The 17958-nt window shown below is 36.5% G+C and overlaps 1 protein-coding gene across 1 annotated transcript; it reads right to left on the bottom strand.

Moving 5' to 3' along the window:
* Positions 1–10937: 10937 nt before the first annotated feature.
* Positions 10938–12732, bottom strand: LOC117919891 (cytochrome P450 71D9-like). The gene is made up of 2 exons (XM_034837177.1): positions 11826–12732; positions 10938–11747 (listed from the first exon to the last, which is right to left on the bottom strand). The coding sequence occupies exons 1-2, from the start codon at positions 12714–12716 to the stop codon at positions 11124–11126; spliced, it is 1515 nt and encodes a 504-aa protein (XP_034693068.1). The 5' UTR covers positions 12717–12732; the 3' UTR covers positions 10938–11123.
* Positions 12733–17958: the final 5226 nt, after the last annotated feature.

The following is a 17958-nucleotide window of genomic DNA, read 5'->3' as shown; positions in this document are numbered from 1 at the left end:
GGGGTTTTGGTGAGGTTGAGAAGGAAATCTACCCTTCTCTTGCACTGTGTTCAGGTTAGTGAGCCTTGAGATTGAGTATTGGAGATTATCTATCTTCTGAGATAAGTCATTTTGCATCTCATCCATCATTTTATTCAATGTATTCTCTACACTGTCAATTCTTTGATTGAGTTGAGCATTGATGGATTTTTGATCTCCAACAAAATCTCCCACAACCTTGCTTAGATTCACTATTGCTTGTTCAAGATTTGAAGCTTGTTGAGATGGTTGAGCTGGTTGTTGGTACTGAGGTGCTCTTGGCTTCCAGGAGAAATTTGGATGGTTCCTCCAATTTGAGTTGTAAGTATTTCCATACAAAGCATTGTTGTTGGGCTTGAATTGTCCAATGACATTTGCTTGATCTCCAAACATTTCCCTAACAGTTAGAACTATAGGGCACTCCTCTACCAAGTGTTCATAAGATTGACAAATAGGACATTGCTTGACTTGCACTGGTGTTTCAGCAATAGCTTGCACTTCATGTATCTTTTTCAGTTCTAGCTCCTCCAATCTTCTTGTCATGGCTGTAACATTTGCTATCATATCAACATTTTCATTCAAGGTGTACATCCCAGCCTTAGCATTAAAGGCATTCGGTTGAGACTTCATCTTCCCCACTTCTCCTTTGTTCGGTTCATCCCATTCTCTTGATACTTCAACCACATAACTCAAGAAATCCATGGCTTCCTCCGGATTCTTACTCATGAAATCTCCTCCACACATTGTCTCGAGGAGTTGCTTCATTGAGGAAGACATCCTATCATAAAAGTAACTCACCAATAGCCATGTATCAAAACCATGGTGAGGACAAACATTGATAGCTTCCATGTATCTTTCCCAACACTCATAGAATTTCTCATTCTCTTTAGCTAAGAAGTTTGAAATTTGCCTTTTCAAGCCATTTGTTCTATGAGTAGGGAAAAATTTCTTAAGGAATTCAGCTTGCAAATCAGTCCAAGTCCGGATACTCCTTGGCCTTAAAGAATTAAGCCAAATCTTGGCCTTATACTTTAAAGTAAAAGGAAATAGCTTAAGCCTCATCAAGTTGATTGAAGTTCCTCCTTCTTGAAATGTATTACAAACATCTTCAAATTCCTTGATATGTGCCTAGGGATTCTCACTTTCCATCCCATGGAAAGTTGGTAGAAGTGGAACAATATGCGGTCTAATTACTAGCTGCTTTGTAGGGGGCACTATACATGATGGTGCACTCATACGAGGTGGAAGCATGCGGTCCCTCATTGATCTGAAAGCATTAGGATTGTCCTAGTGACCATGGTGACTATGCTGATCTTCAGGTGTAGCTTCCATGATGTTCAAGCTCAATTCCAATTCCTTGTTATGAGGTGTTTCACGTTTCACAAGCCTTCTTCCACTATCTCATATCCAATTTGGCATACACAACTAGTATCAACTGTAACAAACACAAAAACAAAAGAAAACAAGACTAAAAAAAGACTAAAATTACTAAATCTAAATTAAAAGATATGTTAGAATATGAAGTAAAAGAAACGATTAAAAGAGTCAGTAAAATGAAAGAAAAATCACCAAACTTGTGATGAAAATCACAAGTATTCTGAAAAGATAATATCACTGTGAAGTTGACACCTTCCCTGGCAACGCCGCCATTTGATTCATATTTCCTAGCTGGTGTACCTTGATTTTGGTCCTCAGATAGGAGTAATCAACAAAATTTATAACCTATATCACCATGTATTAGGATAGCCTCAGCTAGTATAGCATAATGACTCTAGGATCGTTCACTGGGAACGGTTTTCAACTTACAACTGATAATAATTCAGAGTTCAATTGATGCTTTTTCATTTCAAGGTTAGCTTCAAAAGAAAACATAAACTTTGGTTTAGAAAGGGTTGGTTTTAAGCTAACTAAAAATAAAATAATGGAAATTACTTATAAAGAAAAGTGTTTCTTGGAGTTTTAGGATCATTGGGGTCAGGCTCCCAATACAAAAACAGAGTTCCAGTCACTTGAATATTTTCCTCGCATTAAGGATTTAACATATAGTTATTTCTCGAACCGATGTGGTACAGATGCTTCCCCTTAATGGGTTCAAACACTAAATCCTTCTCACTGATGCATCTTGCAATGGTTCATACCTCTCACCTAGTATTAGCCATTCAAGGTGATCCTTAACCTTAGATTACCCGTCAAAAGCTCGCAAGAGATAACTAATGGATGTCTCCTTGGAGTCCAAAAGCTTACCAAGTGTTGGCTATTCTAGAAAATCATACCTTCAAACCACCTCCCAAAGGCTCACAAGAGATAAACTAGTGCATCTCAATGGACGGAGATCACTTGCCTTACCAAGTGTTGGACCAGGTGATTTAAAGGCGTTTTAAGTTAACTAAAAACATAAAAACCATTAATGGGTTACACTTTCTCTTCATTAATAGCTAAAACAACAAAACTTCCAATTCTTGCATGCGGCACCTTACCCAGCTACCTTACCTCCAAGAGACAAAAAGCCTAGCCACTCATTCTCTGAGGAAACATCCTCAGAGCATGTTTGGCTAGTAAGAAAAATACAATCAAAATGAGTAGGTAAGGTAGAGCAAAGCTTCGTATATTACTTCCTTCAAAACTATACAAAAGATTGTCTCTGAGAACAAGCTCCCGAGATCTCTGTGTAAAGAAAATTACAAACTATATATATGAGGTTATTCACCCCTTTGTTCTTACTTATTAACTAAGGAATCCTATGATTGGTGGATTACAAGGAGAGAATGGGGATTTAAACAACAAATATCTGAAGAAAAAAATCTAAAAGAGTCGGTCGCAAATATCTGGAAGCACTCAGGTGGATTTCGCAGGCATGCAAGATGGGCTGCGAAATTTCACAAGCTGAAGGTCTTCCTTTCGCAGCTGCGAAATTGGCATTCAGCTTGGCGTGATTAGCTTCCAATGGCTATAACTTTTTCATTTCAACTTTGATTCATGCACCGTTTGAAGCGTTGGATTTCTGACTTCCCATGCTTTGAAATGACTTATAGTATGCATGAAATGGACTCTAGAAAGTGCTCCAAATGTGTCCAATAGTTGCTGTCCTCTTGAATTCTTCATGTTAGATTTCTCTCTTTGCTTTCCCTCCTTGCATTCATGATTTGATTTTGGCAAAGGACTATAAAGCTTCAAAACTTAGGTTATTCATGTAAATGAGCTTCCAATTGCTTTGCCATGGATTCTATAGAACTCTCCTCAATCTTGGATTGCTTTAGTGATCAAAATACTATCAAAAACACCAAAACTTAACACAATTTGATTAGAAACGATTGCAAAGGTCCTTAACATGCCAATTGAATTAAAAGGTAATAACTACTACTCAAAAGTGTTTAAAAGAGTTAATTACAAGTTATAAAATAGCACTTTTTGAGTAGTAATCAAGCTCGTGTGGTGTTATGAAGGCAGTTTTTTCTTCATCTGCGGGAGACATAAATCTAATGGTACCCGAAAAAGGCATCTAGGAAAGAGAACATGTCGTGCTCGGTGGTGGAATCCACTATTTGGTATATCCGTGGTAAGAGAAAGCTATCTTTGGGGCATGTGTCGTTAAGGTTAGTGTAATCGACGCATACTCGCCATTTTCCCTATTTTTTGGGGACTACTACCATGTTTGCTAACCAGTTTGGATACTCAACCTCCTTAATGAATCCGGATGCCAGTAACTTATCTACCTCATTTTGAATGATTTTTTGCCTTTTCGGGTGAAATTGTCGAACTTTCTGGTGGATAGGTCTTGACGATGGTAGGATGTTAAGTTGGTGGGAGGCAATCAATGGGTGAATTTTGGGCATGTCAGAGTGTGTCCATGCAAAAATATCTTTGTTTTGCAAAAGTATCCCTTCAAGGCACCGTGCCTCGTTTGGTTGTAAGATAGAACTGGTGTAAGTAAAGTGACCATCTTCCTTTGAGATCTGAATGGTCTGCAAGGGATCGGCTCCCGAGGGATCCTTATCCGTCAGGTACTGTAATTGCTATTGGTCGGACCTGCTTGCTTGTTTGGGGCGAGATCCGTGATCACCACTGGGTCCGGTCTTCCGTGCTACTTGGTAGCATTGACGGGTTGCCATCTGGCTACCATAGAGATTGATCTGCCCGTCTTTGGTGAGATAACTCATTATCTGATGATATGTGGAAGGGATGGCTTCCATGCCATGCAACCATGCGCATCCCAATATGGCATTGAATGGGGATAGGTCCTCTACTACTAAGAACTGCACGTTAAGGGTAATAGGGCCAACTTGGACTAGTAACACGATGTCGTCCAGGGATATTGTAGAAGCCTCATTGAATTATGACAATATCCGTCCAGGATTCTCCATATTGGAGAGCATAAATCCCATTTGTTTGATCACAAATACCTGTAGGAGGTCTGTTGAGCTACCCGGATCGACCAGGATTCGTCTCACATCGAAGTCACTGATTCCCAATGTCAAGATAAAGGCATCTCGGTGCGGTTGCAATATTCGATTGGGGTCTATTGGGGAAAAAGTGATTATCCCATCTATTTGGTGAGCGCTCCCACTGGTTAGTCCAGGCCAGATGGAGCTAAGTTGCTCTTGTACAGAGGGGGCTCGAAGCAGCCTTTATGTCTTTCGTTTGGACCTGTATTCTTCGTCTAGGAGGCCACCATAGATATAGTTTATCATGAACCTAGGAGCAACGAAAGCTGTGGGGGACGCGGTGGTTGGATTTTGGGATGTTTCCCCACTTTTAACTCCTGAGTGGACGTGTTGTTTCAAGTGTCAAGTTTTTATGAGTTTTTCCACCAAGTAGTGGGGACTCTTACATTGCTTCGTAGTATGTCCATGTTCTTTGTGGTAGACACATTTTCTGTTGTGGTCTCTCTTAGTCGGGTCCATTTTTAGGGGCTCTGACCACCTAAAGTAGGACAACTCGTGGATCATAGGGAGGAGTTTCTCATATGACACATTGAGGGGGGTGAGATTGGATTGGTCTGGCTAGCGCTATTCACCTTGACCCCTACTTGGTTGCTTTCGTTGGCTCATGGCTTTGGGATTATTAATCACGTCATTCTTGGCCCACTGGCCAATGACCAAGATCTGTTGTGTGGCTGTGCGGACATTGTCTTCTAGCATAGAATATTTGTTCGCTCGCTTGAACAGATCGTCCATGGTCATGGGAGGCTTTTTGGCAAGGGACTCGAAGAATGGCGTGCTCGGGCAGATGGTCTGTTTAAATATTTGGAGGATAGTGTCCATGTTATAGGATTCTACTTAGAGTACAGCTTGCCCGAATCATTTCACAAATTCCCTCAACGATTCATTCTCCTACATTTTTATGTTTTGTAGGGTACTGATATTTTGCTTATGTTGTGTTGAGCACAAATAGTACCCCACAAAGGCCTTGATATATCTCGAAAATTATCAACGGAATTCATTGGAAGGCGGTTGAACCATGAGAGAGCCTGACCTTGGAGGTTGGTGGGGAAGATTTTGCATAACAATGCGTCATTCTCTATATCTAGGGTCATGATTTGTTTATAGTGCATGATATGATCAAATGGGTCATTGGATCCATCATACGCGAAGAATTTTGGAATGATGAACCCTCTTAGGGTTCATAACTGATAATGCGAGAGTTGAAAGGCGTGGAGAGCATATCATCCAGCCGCCTCCTAATGGAGCCGGGGGGCCTGTATTTGCTGACTTCTCCTCGGTTCGTTGTAGTGGTTGGTGTGGAGAACAGTCCGGCAGGATGAGTGCAGTTGAGGGGCCAGGATATGCCTCTTAGGCTGTAGTTGCACGCAGCTTCTCCATACCAGGTGTTTGTGGCCCTAATCTTGTGCACATCATGTCAGACAACTGGGACTTCCTACCACGTCGCCTCTTTGATGAGGTACGAGTGGAGTCCGAGCTTTCATCTTGTGGTGCATGATAGAATGGTAGGGGTCTTTCATCAAGCCACACACCAAGCGTGTCAAGGAGGGGCTCTGTGTTTCTAGGATATGTGACCTCCTGGCTCTGCCTAGAGTTCGTTCGTTGGTTCCTCGGTTGCCGGCCGAGAGAAGGGCTTGATGAAGACACCTGAATCCTCAACACATCATTCTCCTCCCTAAGTCTCCTCGTTTCTTGGAACAGGGCCTGTACTTGTCGTTCGCTTTCTCTCTAGCATATTTCCATACTCTCACGCTAGTTAAAGTAGCCTTCATCACCCATGGCTGATGACCGACTCCTTGAGGGTGTGGACATCTTCGTTTACTAGTTCCCACAGACGACGCCAATGTTGAGGCTGAGTCAATTGGAAGAAACACTTCTCCCTTTTTCTTACAAAAAATGTCCGGATAGGCTGTCTGGAAACACCCTCCGAAGCTTAATTCAGAATACGAAAGCTAGCATCAGAGGTTGCCCCCTTTTAGATACTAAAAAGAAGACCAACTTTCTCTCCCGGTGTATACGCGCACATACCTTGGTTTTGAGCTGGATGAGAGTTTTTATAAGGTCTGGAATAGTGTCACATCTATGTTATGATAACTTCTTGACTTTCATAGTCATGATAGCAGCACAATAGGTGACAGAGCAATCATCATCTTTTAGGCGGCTGACAGGGACCGCTAATGGGGGTGATCTGATGGTTCATTTGTCATTTCATCCAACAGGCGGTATGGTGCAGCGTGTGGCAAGCCACCTACGGAAATAGGGTGATTTCCCATCAAGTGTGCTTCTGATGTAAGAAAAATGATTGCTCGAAGGAGTGGGCTAGGAAATCCACTCGGAATGCATTGTATGGCTTCAGAGGAACTCCGCGTAATTGGCTATTGGTATATCCAATCCGGATTGGACATTTAGACCTGGTTATGTTCGTCCGGATAGAAATAGGAAGATGCCACGTGGAGCCAGGGTAGTTTGCCATGTGGTCATAAGGGGGAGCCCTTACACCCTCCCCATCCCCAAACCTCCATTTCCCTACTCCATCCCTCATTCTCTCTTAATATGCCTACATGTTTGACCTGCATCTCAAGACAATTCATATAGATGTTTTTTTGTATAATTCCTAGTAGATCTAGACCAGGTATAGAAACAAATTTGATCATGCTATATGTATAATGACATTGAATTCTAGCTTTCATTGAAGTAAAACTTGTCTTAAGGAGCTCATGGAGTAATTTGTAAATTTGATCAATGGATGCTCTAAATACTTGATATTTTAGGTTTCAGTAAGCTTCTGTTTGTTTTCAATTTCATTAATGCTATTTGTTTCTCTTTTTTTTTTTCTGTAGAAAGTGCAAACTGAGTTGTTAGTGGTATATGCAAACCAACTGCTTGAAAACGAGTAATCTGGCTACCATGCCTTGCTCAGAGATGACAAGGTATTTTGTAGAATCCCGTTAGTTGATTAAAAAAAAAATGTGCTTTGGTGATTTTCAAACAAATCATATATAAATTGTCTATTTATTTTTGTATTAAGTGGATGAAATCTCCAAGATACATAGGCTCTACCATAAAATACCTCAAGGCTTGGAACCTGTTTCTAGCATGTTTGTACAAGTCAATTGGTTTATTCTTAAAAAAAGAGCATATGCCATATGATCATTTTGACTTGTGCAAACTTTTGAGGATTTCCATGATGCAACGTGTTACTAATGAGGGTCTTGCCTTAGTCAATCAGGTTATAGATGTTGCAAACAACCTGGTTTAGTATCTTGATCCATCTATCTTCAACCCAATAAATTTTTCATGCACTTATCTTAATATATTTTGTCATCTTTTTAATTTGAATTTTATAAGCACTGATTATTCTTGAGTGGATATCGCTGAATACATTTTGCTTTTAACATTTAGTGTTAAGTTGAAGATCATACATAAGTGTTCAAGGATTTTAATTTTATTCTTGATGTGAAGTAAGGAAAATTTTCAACTAATTGAAATCAAATTGAGTACTAGGTTGAAATTGAGAACATAAAATTTAATTTTATTCCCAAGTCAATTAACTTCTGCTCAACTTTATATAGCTACTTCTTCAATTCCTACCTTTTATTATTTCTTTTACTCTGACCATGTTCAAAATCTATTGATTTGAATAGCAACTCTTTAATTATTATAGGTGTCGGGAAGTTTTTTTTGCTTGTAGGCAATTGTTCTGGAAAATGCCTCGGGCACAATGTACTGAATTTTGAGTTTCATCCCTTAGAAGTTTGTAGTCCATTTTTTATTACTCAACACTCATTAATGTTTTGGCTTATGTGTGGCTCATGCATCTCACCAATGCTAATTAGGTTTTCAATCTAGCTAATTAGCATTGATTTTTGGGCACATCAAAGAATTGCTTACAAACATAAGTTGCATCATTTTCTATTGCTTTCATTTCTCATTGCTGTGATGAATTAGGAAAACATAATGTAAGAGCATTTGTTGTAAAGCTGTTGGGTTTCAAAATATGACTTGTCTTTAACTTGTTTATATCAAATAGGCAAGTTGTTCCTCAAGTCTACCATACTCCATTTTAAACCAGTGCTGGTTCCAAACAACCATCTCCAATTTGGTTGGTTAGTTTCGAGTTTTGTCAACAACATGAGAAACTTTTGAAAGTGAGGTTTGGATGATGGAATTTTTGGTTTATTGATTTGTCATGAATTTGGGATTTCTATAGATTCTAGGCAGGAGAAGTTAACAATGGGCATACTCGGGGAATGCATGTAGATGACTTGACTTGTTTAAACATGAGAAATTCTCGGGGAATGCATGTAGATGACTTGACTTGTTTAAACATGAGAAATTCTGTCTTTCCAAGAATCCATTGCAACTTGTTACATAGAATTGTCCAGTTTGCCAGTAGTTCATTTCCCAGATAATTGGTTTAAAAGTATTTGGAATTTGTTGTAGAGATTTAAAAAGTACATGACCTTAAAAAAGGATTACATTGAACTACTCCTGTATCTCCTAAGAGGACTTGCCAAGGATGCATTGCACCTTGAAGAAATTGTATTTAGGTTAAGTTCAAGACTTACCCATATTGATGTGAAAGTGGAGGAGTTGCAAAGCAAGGTAATGAAATTAGAACTCTTCTTCATTATCGTCATCATATAATTCAATTGAATGATTTTACGACCATCCTAACTTTTGGAACTAGTTTCATTTTCAACAAGCACAGGATTATGAAATATGTTATTTTAAACCATTCTTTTCAAGCACTCAATTCTCTAGAGCCCACTTTGAGTTGGATGTAGAGTGGGGTGTGATAAGGCATCACCTTGCAAAATGATGGCAAAATGTAACTAAATTAATACTCGAACAATGGAGTTTGCAAAGCAAGCAAAGTTAATGGCCCTAAATTGTTTTGGTTATTCAGATGAAGCAAAGTGGAATTCTACATCAACCCAGATCTCATTGGTTCTTTAATACATTGAAATTAAACAAGATTTCTATTTGACATACAAATTACAGTGGTTTCAATGGGGATGGGATTAGTAATGAATGATGGGTACTAAAGTGAATTTTAACAATTAAACATTTCCCACTTGGTTTTAATAAGTTTTGTGGGTAAGGATAGAAAAATCTTTGGTAAATGGCAGGAATCCAAATTAAATTGGGGTGGCTGTTTGTTACCTATTTCATCTGAAATGTGATGCAACTAAGCTTCCTGAGCAAGACAATTATTCCATAAAAGGGCCAGAGGGTATGCTTCAATTTGCTTCAAGATGATACCAAAATGATGGTTAGTTATGGTGGGGGAAAATCAAAGTTTAATATTCCATCTAAGACTGTTACACTAAACATTTCACCAAAATGTGATATTTGCCTAGTAATAACATTTTGATGGATCCTATCTAGTTTATTAGTAATAACTAGTGGAAAAATTTTAGGATAAGTTTTGTTATTGGTTTAAAATTCATATATAGATAATATATATCAACGTGTAATGGTTGAGAGTGTACATTTATGAAATTTTATTTATCAATTCGAGTCTAGTTGATTTGAATAAAAGATCTTAGTTACTTAATAGAGGTATGCATTAATAAAAGCCCATACGTGAACTCGTCTATTAGAAAGACAAATTCCAATTTTACAGTGAACTCGTCTTTTCAACAAATGAGTTCTAAATTTTATACCGAACTCATCTATTGAAAAGATGAGTTTGAATTTTACACTAAACTTGTCTTTTCAACAAATGAGTTCTAAATTTTACATTGAGCTCATCTATTGAAAAAATGAGTTTCAATTTTACATTGAACTTGTCTCTTCAATAGACGAGTTCTAAATTTTATATTGAACTCGTCTATCGAAAAGATGAGTTTCGATTTTACACTAAACTCATCTTCTTAATAGGTGAGTTTTGAATTTTACACTAAACTCGTCTATTGAAATTACGAGTTCTAATTTTACACTAAACTCGTCTTTTCAACAAACGAGTTCTAAATTTTACATTGAATTCATCTATTGAAAAAACGAGTTTCAATTTTACATTGAACTTGTCTATTCAATAGACGAGTTCTGAATTTTATATTGCACTCGTCTATTAAAAAGATGAGTTTCGATTTTACACTAAACTTATCTTCTTAATAGGTGAGTTTTGAATTTTACACTAAACTTGTCTAATAAAAATACGAGTTCTTATTTTACACAAAATTCATCTTTTCAATAGATGAGGTGTACGTGGAATCCCACTTAGGGTAAATTGCCCTAGTTTTAGAAATATTTTGGGGACAACAATATTTTAATAAATAGTTTTAAAAAATCATGTACTTTTGTAGAAACCCCACTATCGTTGTGTGCACGTGGCAATGAGCTAGAGATGGAGAAGAAAACCACCTTTAGTAGGGTCAATATGTTCATTAATGCTGTCTATTCATATTTTTATATGATCTCAATAAATCCTATGACAAAAATACACTGTGCTATAAGATGTCATTTACGTATAGATATAGAAAACTTAGCCTCTGAATTGTTATTGTTTATTGAACACAGTTTACATTATTAAATATTCTAGAAAAAGTTGAAAGATGCAGGAAACAACCTCTGCAGCATTATTGCATTACATCACAGCGGCTTCCGGAGCATTCTTAATATAAACTTAGTGCGGAGTAGGAATCCTTCTTCTGGGTGGTCTCACCCAACAGTCAATGGACTATAAGGAATGGGAATTAAGTGCAGATTATGTTTTTTTCTAACTGCTAACCCATGAACCTCAGTCATGTCTAGATCCTCAGGCCTCATTCCATTGGGAAGTTTCCAGTCAAAATGGAACAGCAACTGGGCTAGTGGCAGCTCAATCACAGGTATGCCAAACAGTATGCCTGGACATATCCTCCTTCCACTACCAAACGGAATAAACCCAAAATCAGCACCCTTGTAATCAATTGAACTATCAAGGAATCTCTCTGGGTAAAATCTCTCAGCTTCAGTCCAACAATCGGGGTACCGTCCAATTGCCCATGCATTAATGACCACTCTGGTCTTCACAGGTACCTCATATCCATTAATCTTACACTTCTCCCTACATTCCCTTGGAAGCAACAATGGGAAAGGAGGGTGTAGCCTCAAGGTTTCAGAGATTACCGCTTTTAAGAATTTCAATTCATCAATACCCGCTTCATCCACATTCCCTTTTCCATCAAAGACCCGCCTTACCTCAGCTTGTGCCTTCTTCATGACTTCTGGGTTTTTCATCATTTCCGCCATTGTCCACTCCACTGCTGTCGATACTGTATCCCCTCCCCCACCGAAAATGTCCTGAAAAACAATGAATGAACTATGGATCAGTGATTTTAATAAAATAAAATCAAAAGGCGTCAAGGCAAGAGTACTAACCAAGATGACTGCTTTAATATTGTCGTCGGTTAAGGGAAGTTCAAGGTCACCATCCTGTTGAAGCTTTAAAAGCACATCAACCAAGTCTTTCTCTTCTTCTAGCTTGCCTGTTGTTGTTTTCATTCTCTCTCTGTGCTCATTGACAACAATTTGAAGTATTCCATCAATCCTCTGCTGCACCTTCTCAAGTTTATGCCTCACTCCGCTGACCAGGGGAATCCATTTAACAGAAGGGTACAAATCGGCAAGACAGAAACCTGATTCCAGCTTTGTGATTTCCCCCAAAGCCGCTGTCAACGGGTCATGGTCTTTGCATTCTTTCCCCAGTGCCGCTCTTGAGATTACCGAATATGTAAAAGCCGAAATTCTGTCCCTCAGATTGATTGGAAATCTTGAACTAGAGCTGATGATTCTGATGAGTTTTGAAACCTCCTCCTTCCTAATCACCTGGAATGATTTAACACGCTTGGCACTGAGAAGTTCGACCACACAGATTTTCCGCAGTTGCCTCCAGTAATCACCATATGGAGCAAAAGCGACGTCGGTAGAATCATAAGATACGATCCTGGTAGCAAGAAGATGGGGCCTTTGGGCAAAGTTGATGTCATGGGTTTTCATAACCTCTTTGGCAATCTCTGGCGATGAGACTACAAGCATGGAGACTTGGCCAAGTTGTAGGTGCATGAGAGGTCCATATTTCTTTGCCAAGTCCCTCAGTGAGTGATGAGGAAGTGAACCAACAAGTTGGTGCAAGTTTCCAATCAGGGGTAGCTTCCATGGTCCTGGAGGCCGCTTTGGAATAGAGATTTGGGGTTTGGATTTCTTACTTACTTTGAATAGGATATATAGAAAGAGAAGAAAGGGAAAGAGGAAAGAAGAGGGAAACTCCATGGAGAAAGCAGTGAAGTTGATGCTGTTGGTTCCTCAGCACAAGCGCCATCTTTGGTCACTTTATAAACAATTCAAATTAACCACTATTTTTTTCTTCTCGACTGCGTCCGCCAACCCTCTGAGTCCCCATCATTCCTTCGAAAATGAGCAAAATATCTTGAAATCCTAAGGCAGATCATATGTTAATTGGAACATCTAGTCACATTGAAAACCAATTTCAAAATGGGTGGGCAATCGCCTTTTTTGACCATAAACTTGTCAGTATGTTATTTCATGTTGTCTTAGGATCTTTAGAAATTGATGGTATAAAATTGGTTTGAAGTCTATGAAGACGTGCATGAACAAAATTACCCCTATACTTATCGAACTATGTACTGTTTAATTTTAATGGTAGAATTTATTTTTAATTAAAATTTTAACACAAACTTTTTTATTTAATTTTATTTTAAGTTGGAGATAAGGTTTGGATAGTGTCAAAGTCATAAAGATCGAAAAAATTTTAGAAAATGTTTATAATCATTATAACGCTTGAATAATAAAATTTTTCAAGTGTTAAAAATGTTATAAGTCTTTTTTAAAATTATTGTCAAATGGACTTTGAGAGTCTGTTTGATAGTATTGATTTAAGAAAGCGTTTCTAACCTTTCTAATGCTTGAAAAATTTTATATTATAAGTATTAAAAATACTATAAACGTTTTCAAGAATTACTGTTAAACATACTTTATCTTACAAGTATTAAAAAGATTATAAATACTTTCAAGAATCATTGTTAAATACACTCTAAAAGTACATTTGAGAGTGATTCTATAAAGCGCTTTTAACATTTTCTAATACTTGAAAGATAAAAATTTTCAAATATTATAAACACTTCCTAGAATCATTGTCAAGCGCATTTTAAGAGTACATTTTATAATAATTTTAGGAAGGGTTTCTAGTTTTTTTGGTATTTGAAAGATAAAAATTTTAAGTATTAAAAAGATTAAAAATACTTCCTAAAATCACTATCAAATGCAATTTAGAGTTTGTTTGATAATAATTTTAAAAAGTGTTTTTATCTCTTTTAATACTTAAAATATAAAAAATACTTCTTGAAATTACTATCAACCATGCAGCTAGCTAAATTTTCTTAAAAATATTTTTGTTAAAGTTGTTCCAATAAAAAACGTTGAAGACCAAATACCCTTTAACTAGAATTATTCTTGGAGGGATTGTAAATAGTTTAACTAATTTTCACAACTTCTTAAATAAATTAATTTACGGTTTATTTGTCACCATCTAGGACGGTCCAATACAATTGAAAATGAAATTCAAATCAGCATTTTTGACTACTCATTTGCACTACCAACTTTTCAACATAGTTAGCCAATCACCTTTTTTTGGCTGCTCACATTTTTGACAATTGTGTTTTAGTGCCATTAAAAATTGATAATTGACCCAATATATTATAAAGTTGATAGACATATATAGATAAAAATACCCCCTATAATTATGAAACTATGAGACTGTTTCTAATGGTAAAATTTTAATTTTAATTGATTTATTTTTAGTTAAAAATGTTTGTACTAAAAAAATTTAGCAACCAAGAAAGTACTATAAATGAAAGCCTTATTATTTTAGGATAGAACCGCTCATAAACTACTAGTAACATATCCTAGCACAAAAACTAATCTGACAATGTTTTACCTATACTTCCTTCATGGGAAGAACAAATATCAAGAGTACCCTTGATAGTCTTGAGTTGATAAACAATTGCTCAAATTACACCTAGTTGGTATATTTATAGTATTATAGCACCAACAACTTTTGGACAATTGATATATTTTTGGGCCAAGCAACTCAATTGCCCAAGCAGCTCAATTGTTAGCACCAACAACTTTTGGACAATTGATTTAATATTGGCCCAAACAAACTTTTTGACAATTGATTTAAAATTGGCCCAAGCAACTGAATTGCCCTAAGAGATTGGACAATTGATTTAATATTGGCCCAACAACTCAATTGCCCAAACTGCCCAATTGTTCAAAACCCACCTTATAAGAATTTCAACCTTAATTGTTTGTTCTCGTATGATCAAACAAACAATCAAACCATCAAACAAGTTGATGAAGTCCCCATATCAAACTGTTAAACATGATAAATAGTCATGTAGAAGCCAATTTAGAGGAAGTTCAACCTTAATTGTTTATTCTCACATAAACAAACAAACAATTAAATGATCAAGTCCATGTATGTATCACCAGCAACTTTTGGACAACTGATTTAATATCAGCCCAAATAACTCAATTGCTCAAAACTTTGTTATCTAATAAAGATAAAATAGTCACGTTGAAGCCACCTTAGAGTACTTAAAATAGTCAAAATATTTTTGGAAACTTTTAGTGATTTAATAAAGATATAAATTATTTTGCAAATACTTTCTAAAACGGATCGTTTAATTCCTTTTGTGGAAAAAAACATTTTTGGAAACTTTTTCATATAAAATATTTTATCCATTAAGGAATTACTAAAAAGTTAGGGATTTTTATAGTATTTAATAGGATAAGTTATTATGAAGTTTCAATCGGAATAGTTATTGTAAGGAACCCTAGATCACTCCATTCCCATGCCCTGGATCTCATAGGGTGTATGAAAATCTATCCTGGGCTCTCTAAATCTAATGCAACGGAGAACCAGATATTTAAAAATCAATATTGATACCACATAAATCATGAATCTAGAAAATAAAGTCACATACCTTTTATCCATATGTTCACGGATCAATTCCAATTGATGTAGATAACTCCAAAATCATAATGGATCTCGTAAACACCATGATCTTTCGCCTGATGACTCTTTCTTGTGTTTAGGCATTGAGATGGTGGAGATCTCAAGGGTGGAGGTTAGGGTTTTCTCTAGACTATAGGGAGAAAATGGCAAGAAATGAATACTTCAACCCCTAAAGGGGTATTTATAGGCTTCTTACTAGGCCTAAGTAACTTAAGCCCATCATTGGCTTAGGTCACTTAATATAACCCAAAAAGGTTGCTAATTAATTAATTAACTATACATGACTCTAATTAATCAATTAGCATAGTCCGAGATACCATTCACTCATCCCTTTGCAACATTGCGTAATTATCAAAATGCCCTTATATATAAAAGTGAACTAAAAACTCATCCAACCCTCATAAATTGTGTCATCAAGGAATATGAGCTCTAAACAAGGACCATTGGAACCCATAGTAAGAGTTTCTTTTTGAGTATAAATTGAGGCTTTGAGATTTGAGGGCTCTAAGGTTGTAATCTTCTTCAATAATGATGGAGGTTCTTTTTTGTTTTCGCCCATAGATGTAGGTTTGAGGTCAAACCACATAAATCATTGTGTGTTTTGTTTTCATCATTTTATTATTTTTCCCTATTATTATATTTTGTTGTTGTTTTTTTACAACAAATTGGTATTAGAGCTTAGGTTGTTAGACCTAGAATGACGACAAAGTTTAAGGTTGAGAAGTTTGATGGAAGATACAATTTCAATTGTGGTGTGTTAAGATGCATGCCTTATTGGCTTAATAGTGGTTATCCAAAGCATTGAAAGGTAAAGAAGTTCTACCAACAGTTATGTCTGATAAGAGAAGGATGAACTTATGGAGAAAGTGCACAATGTTATTCCATTGTACTTGGGTAATGAAGTGCTTCATAAGGTTGTAGAAGAAGATACGACTGGTAAGTTATGATTGAAGTTAGAAAGTCTATACGACTGGTAAGTTATGATCGAAGTTAGAAAGTCTATATGACGAAGTCTCTTACAAATCACTTGTACTTAAAGAATCAGTTGTTTACTCTCTAAATGAAAAAAGGCACGTCCAGTAAAAACCACTTTAATGAATTTAATAAAACTATTATGGATTTGAGGAATATTGATGTTAGAATTGATGTATGGTAGAGATACTCTCTCCATAAAGGATGTTAAAGTAGCCTTGAACTCAAATGAGTTGAAGAAGAGGGTGTCTAAGAGTGGAGAAGATGACTTGATGAAAATTTTAGTAGCTAGAGGGAGAATAAGAAAGAAAAATAGTGCTAGAAAAGGTTGATCTAGAACTAAATCAAAGTCTATGGGAAATAACAAGTGTTTCAAGTGCAACAAAGAAGGGCACTATGTAAAAAATTATCCAAACCATAAAGAAAATAAAAATGAGAAAACTTCTAATTTTGGTGATGTTGCAGTTGCAGAAGAAAATTCATATATTGCAGATGTTCTTTTAGTTACGTTAATAACTCGGGTGATGAATGGATTATTGATTCAAGGTGTTCTTATCATCTATCTCCCAATAGGGATTGGTTCAATATCTATCAACCTATAGATGGTGGGAATATTCTCATGGGAAATGATGTAGTCTATAAGGTTGTTGAGATAGACACAGTTCAAATTAAGATGCATGATGGCATTGTAAAGACATTAATTGATGCAAGGCATGTTCCAAAGTTGAAGACAATTTTGATTTCTTTAGGGACACTTGGCTCTAATGGATGCACATATAAGTCTGAAGGTGGAGTTATGAGAATTTTAAGGGTGCTCTTGTTGTGATGAAATGAAAGAAAATTAATGGTCTTTATACATTATAGGGTAGCACAGTTACAGGTGCAACTGTATTTTCAACCTTAAAATCAATTTCAAACACTACCAAATTATGGCATATGTGACATGGACATATGAGTGAGAGAGGGTTGATGATTTTAAGCAAACAAAGTTTGCTTGATGGTTAAAAAATTGGGAGAATCGGCTTTTTGTGAGCATTGTGTGTTCAGGAAACAACACAAAGTGAAATTCAGTGTAGGTACCCATAAAACTAAAGGTACTTTGGATTGTATCCATTTGGATCTTTGAGGCCCTTCTCAAGTTGTATCACATGGTGGTGGAAAATATATGTTAACCTTTATTAATGATTACTTTAGAAAGGTTTAGGTATATATCTTGAAACATAAGAGTGATATCTTTGGGAAGTTCAAGCAATGGAAAAATATAATTAAGAATCAGATTGGAAAAAAGATCAAGAGCTTGAGAACTGGCAATGACATGGAATTCTATGATAAATAGTTCAATATGTTTTGCAAAAATGAAGGTATTATGAGACATCACACAATTAGGCATACTCCATAGCAAAATGGTGTTGCAAAACGAATAAATAGAACTATTTTAGGTGCGGTGTATGCTTTCAAATGCAAAGTTGTTAAATGAATTTTGGGTTGAAATGGTAAATTCAG

The sequence above is a fragment of the Vitis riparia genome, chromosome 8 (genome assembly GCF_004353265.1).
Source record: "Vitis riparia cultivar Riparia Gloire de Montpellier isolate 1030 chromosome 8, EGFV_Vit.rip_1.0, whole genome shotgun sequence".
NCBI lineage: Eukaryota > Viridiplantae > Streptophyta > Magnoliopsida > Vitales > Vitaceae > Vitis > Vitis riparia.
The sequence above is the reverse complement of the archived record's forward strand: the minus strand, read 5'-3'. Positions and strand labels throughout refer to the sequence as shown.

What these genes read in the sequence shown, in the direction of transcription:
- LOC117919891 (XM_034837177.1), bottom strand. Translation starts at nt 12,716, where the DNA reads ATGGAGTTTCCCTCTTCTTTCCTCTTTCCCTTTCTTCTCTTTCTATAT. An exon ending in ATATTAAAGCAGTCATCTTG is followed by an intron (nt 11,748 to 11,825) that starts GTTAGTACTCTT and finishes ATTGTTTTTCAG; the next exon opens with GACATTTTCGGTGGGGGAGG.